This window comes from Alosa alosa, chromosome 3, assembly GCF_017589495.1.
Source record: "Alosa alosa isolate M-15738 ecotype Scorff River chromosome 3, AALO_Geno_1.1, whole genome shotgun sequence".
Taxonomy (NCBI): Eukaryota; Metazoa; Chordata; class Actinopteri; order Clupeiformes; family Clupeidae; genus Alosa; species Alosa alosa.
Window position 1 is genome coordinate 23,256,030 of NC_063191.1, and position 4,833 is coordinate 23,260,862.

Here is a 4,833-nt window from a genome sequence, read left to right on the forward strand (position 1 = left end):
TTCCCCCCATAAATGATAAGTTTTTCTGTTTGTGTAATGAAAATGTTTTAATAGTATTTTACATAACTGTCAGGACGTAAGCGTGGCGCGGGAAAGTGGTACACCTCTTTCAGGCATTCCCGCGAAACTTAGTTAGTCTTCAAGAGTTCACTGGTGGAGCCTGGACCCATATCCTTCCTTCTCTTTTGTTAATAAAACAGCTAAAAGGAAAATGCGATCAAAGGTAATTTTTTTTTAAATGTGTGAAAACAGTTTTGTACTTCGTAGTTGGCATTTTACAACGTCAAATGAGTCTGCATACATTAATGTAACTAGCCCAAGTTGTCTGTAAATTTACGCTGATTAACGTTAACGTTAAAGTTAGCAGCTAGCTGCCTTTTAAAACAACTAATATAGCTTGGAAAGTATTGCACACTTACGACGATTGAAGTCATTACGTGTCAAATAGTTTCGTGGTGTCACGTTATAATGCATTATGTCATTTATTGTAAACGGACTGTGGTCACTTTGTTAGCCTTGGATGATGACAAATGGCTGGTGACAAATTTAAAGGATCATTTTCCTCTGTGTCCGTTCACGTTTGATTTCATTCTGATGTCTGAAGTTACTGTGTTGGAAGGCAACCACATGACGCTCGCTTTTTAAATCGAATTGACAAAACAATCTATCATAAAGATATTACAAGTAACTTAGAGCAGGCCTATCGATAATATATCTGGCGGCTCGATTACTTTTACTTGCACTTAAGTTGGACTAAAACCTTGTAACAGATATAACGTTAGGTTATGTTAATAGTAACATAATAACACCTGAATTACTAACATTCAGTTAGTTCTTATCAAGATAGTCTTAGACATTAGTGACAACGCTGCTCTGTTATCGTTTGCATATGTTAGTTTAGAAGATGTTGGGCTTCACCCTAATCATGGAGCTTTGTTGTAACCCCTAACTTCTTAAATGTGCCATTTCAGAAGCAACAGACTGTTCAGCCCCCAGCCACCAGGATGAACCTCCGCAGCTACAGGAACATGTCTCTTGTACCCATAGAAACCTCATCCTCTTCCTCAGATGACAGCTGTGACAGTTTCGGTTCTGATGGGTTTGCAAATACGGTAATAAACATACTGGTGAAATTGCACCATTTATTACTACTCTCATTTTGATTTTGGCTGTCTAATCTACCATCTGCCAACTACCAACTACCATCTTTGTGGTTAATTTTGTGCAGAGAAAGATCTTAAAACCAACCAGATTCTCTCCACGGAGGGCTAAGGCATCTGAGGTGACCTCTGAGGAAGATACACGCAGCAGCTTTGAAGACAAGAACCTCAATGAGGAGATGAACGCTATGGTGAGCAGTAGCAACTTGACAACATGCAACTCTGCTTGATTTCTTCATCTTTAGACAAAAGTGTCAGATAGTGAGGAGCTGACCGATAACGCCGTAACTGTTGGTTCGGTACCGTTTTCCTTTGACAGAATGTGGACTCTGACAATGACTCAGTGGAGCCAGAGCCAGAGCGGCGATCCCGACGCTCCCACACGCTGAAAGTGGCCCTGAAGTTCCCCCCAAGGAAGAGTGCTCAGAAGCGGCCTGCGTCTGGGCCCAGCCCAGCCACCAAAGACCCTGACTCTGATGCTGAGGATGATTTCTTGACCAAGAGAGCTCTGAACGTCAAGGAGAACAAAGCCATGGTAAGTGCTGACTGCTTTAACTGACCGGTGGATAAACCGGTATAGTTTTGAAGTGATTAAGAGCTGTGACTGATTTTCACATGTTTATTTTTTTTTTATTGTCCCCTCTAAGCTTGCAAAATTAATGGCTGAGCTCAACAAAGTCCCAGGGCTGTTTCCCAAAAGAGCTTCCCTACCCATGACCAATACGGTAAGTTGAATATTAATAGCACCCTCTGAAATTATACACAAAATCATACACATTTAGCCATTTTTCATACACATTTAGCCATACACACTTAATCCATGTTTGTGCCTAAAAGTTCTTGCCATGAGTTGTTGCTGACTAATGTTCTCGTCTCCCCTCAGCCTCGACGTGTCCCACGCCACTCTTTGGGGGGGCCGACCAGGAAGAACCCTGAGCGGACCTCACGCATCCACACACGCTCACGGTCACAGGTGGATGGCCCACCCAGCCCTGTGTCTGACGATGATCCCGAGGACAAGTTCAGCCTGGTGCGCAAGAGTCGCAACTACGAAGAGGTGGACGAGCCGGTATGTGATCTTTGTCCACTCTGCCCTTTGTGAATGTGTAGTTGATAAATCGCTCACTCATTACTAGTTTCGAACATGTAGCCTGTACTAGTGTGGTAATAGTTGGGAAATTGTGCTGGACGTGATCATTACCTGTTTAAGTCAAGTCTTGGATTTGGATAGCTGTTATGCAGGGCTGTTGATTATTTCCATTTTTGTGAGGTATGCTAGATTAAATAATTCCATTTTTGTGAGGTATGCCAGATTAAATAATTGAAACGCTTGATGTCTTCAGAGGGAGCCGCGGAGGAGAAGCTATAATGGAATCATGGCCATCCCACACACGGTCAGGCCGGTGGAGGAGATCACCGAGGCTGAGCTGGACAATATCTGCAACAACGTTCGGGAGAAGGTCTACAGTAGCTCCATGGTGGGTCCTCTGCTCTCTGCTATGTGTCTCGTTGTTGATCGTAGACTTCAAAGTGTTATTGATATTACAACCAAATGTGACCAAGATTATTTGACCAATCATAAATTATTTTCCCACTAATCCTCCTCAGGGTTCCACTTGCCACCAGTGTCGGCAGAAAACTACGGACACCAAGACCAACTGCCGTAACCCTGAGTGCGTGGGTGTGAGGGGTCAGTTCTGTGGGCCTTGCCTCCGCAACCGCTATGGGGAGGAAGTTCGTAATGCCCTGTTGGACCCAGTGAGTACAACAGCACATGCAGTGTCACAACCTCTTTAGCTAGCGTCTCCCATCAGTCTTGCCATGTGAACTGTGGGCATGCGGACTTATCTGGTTTTCCCATCACAGGAGTGGCTGTGCCCGCCATGCAGAGGAATCTGCAACTGCAGTTTCTGCAGAGCGCGCGAGGGACGCTGCGCCACAGGTGTACTGGTCTACCTGGCCAAGTATCATGGCTATGACAATGTCCATGCCTACTTGAAAAGGTAAGGTGACTAGTCATCGATACATTACTTACGCTTACCTTCCTTTGAACTTACTTTCTAAAAAACAAAATGTTGTCGACAATGTTTTTGAACCGTTTATCTCTGTCTTGCAGCCTGAGAAAAGAGTTGGAGGAAGAGGAAAGCAAGTAAATGATGGATGTCTGCCTGCTGAGTCTAGATACAGTTCTCTATCAGTTCTTAACCATTCTGCATGCTCAGTTAGAGAAGACTAAAAGAATCACCCACTGATTTGTCTTAACAGTGTGCAAGTTGCACAGTGTAGACTGTTGAAAATGGCCTACCATGAAATGTTTTTTAACTTACATTGTTATAAATGTATAAAGTTGTCAAAGAATGAAAAAGACTAGCCCCAGGGAAAGTGGTAACAGTCTGCTTTTGTACCTTTTTTAATTCCCTTTTGACAATACTGTCAATACAAGCATTAAAAAAGAAAGAATACCTAAGAGATCGTAAACTGTACTTTTAAAGCAATCTGATATGGACATGTTTTTAAAAATTTTTAACATGTTAGTACTGTTCTTGTAAAACACAGGTTCACTGTGTTTTTTTTCTTCTTTCTGTTCATAAAACATTTCTCGTTGCCAACGTTCCTCTGTTGAGTAGTCCCCCCTCCTGCTGCCCCTGAGGTGCTCAGGGTGGAGAGGGCATCGTGAGTCTGGACCATTACCCTTTCCTTCTAGTGCCGAGAGGAGCCGCGTGATATACGACAGCGCCTGCTTGAATCCTTCATTAGATAACTGTCACTAATGGTGTGGAAACAATTAGCAGTTCTCTAATGGGAATCTCGTACCTGTAAATCATTTTTTCCTATTAAAGCACTTTTGCTCTCCTCCTCTGCTCTGATTTCTCCCTGTTTCCATTTCCAGTGGTGCTTTTCAGCACAAATAGTCCTGTTCAACTAGGTGTCACTCATGTGCCAATGGCAAAACTGCCTCAGAGAGGGTTTGCTCAAGTATGGACATTATGTCCATTTGGGTGTTGGGATTGCATGTTAATGTGCTCAACCTAGACCAGATGTCATGGAGGATACCTGGCTCTTATTGATGTTTTACCCTTGAGAAAATGCACAGCGTTTGACCTGCGTAATTACAGCTGCCCCTGCATCAAACAACATGTCAAGTTATGACGACTCACGGTAATAATGCTTAAAGGTTAAACGCGACAGCACGATTATGGGCTCACAACATTATGTTCATTATTGCTTATCTTATTGACAACATACAGTTTTTTTCAATATGCCTATTAGGTTAGGCTATATTCTATTTCTAAGTAGCCTGTCTTAATTATTGGCATTTTTATTATATATCTATGGAGGTAGGGTATTGTCGAATTCATATTTGCAGTCTACCCCTGGTGTGTTGGTGTGAATTTATACTTGTCAACGTTATCTGCCCTTCATGCCTGTGACAGACTGCACGGTGATAAAAAGAGTTAACTCCTATTATTTTGCAATGTGAATCTTTTTAGTTCTGTGGGAAACGAATGCTTCAAAAACTATTATTTGCATAATAAAGATGCACTTGAAAATACTGGTATTAAATACCAATGATCATCCACTTTGGGATGATGAATATTTAGGGAAATAATTGTTTACGACGCTCAAGCATCGAGCTGATCTGGTAATCAGGCTATGAAATACAATATTTATT

The 4,833-nt window shown here is 42.4% G+C and overlaps 1 protein-coding gene across 1 annotated transcript; it reads left to right on the forward strand.

Annotated features, from left to right (window-relative positions):
- Positions 1 to 126: 126 nt before the first annotated feature.
- cdca7a (cell division cycle associated 7a) lies at positions 127 to 4,016 on the forward strand. The gene is made up of 10 exons (XM_048239501.1): positions 127 to 223; positions 972 to 1,112; positions 1,229 to 1,351; positions 1,480 to 1,695; positions 1,808 to 1,885; positions 2,044 to 2,229; positions 2,504 to 2,638; positions 2,769 to 2,918; positions 3,027 to 3,163; positions 3,277 to 4,016. The coding sequence occupies exons 1-10, from the start codon at positions 212 to 214 to the stop codon at positions 3,311 to 3,313; spliced, it is 1,215 nt and encodes a 404-aa protein (XP_048095458.1). The 5' UTR covers positions 127 to 211; the 3' UTR covers positions 3,314 to 4,016.
- The last annotated feature ends 817 nt before the right edge of the window (positions 4,017 to 4,833 follow it).

Coding starts and splice junctions, on each gene's coding strand:
- cdca7a (XM_048239501.1), top strand. Junction 1,352..1,479: donor ATGAGGAGATGAACGCTATG/GTGAGCAGTAGC, acceptor TTCCTTTGACAG/AATGTGGACTCTGACAATGA. Junction 1,696..1,807: donor TCAAGGAGAACAAAGCCATG/GTAAGTGCTGAC, acceptor GTCCCCTCTAAG/CTTGCAAAATTAATGGCTGA.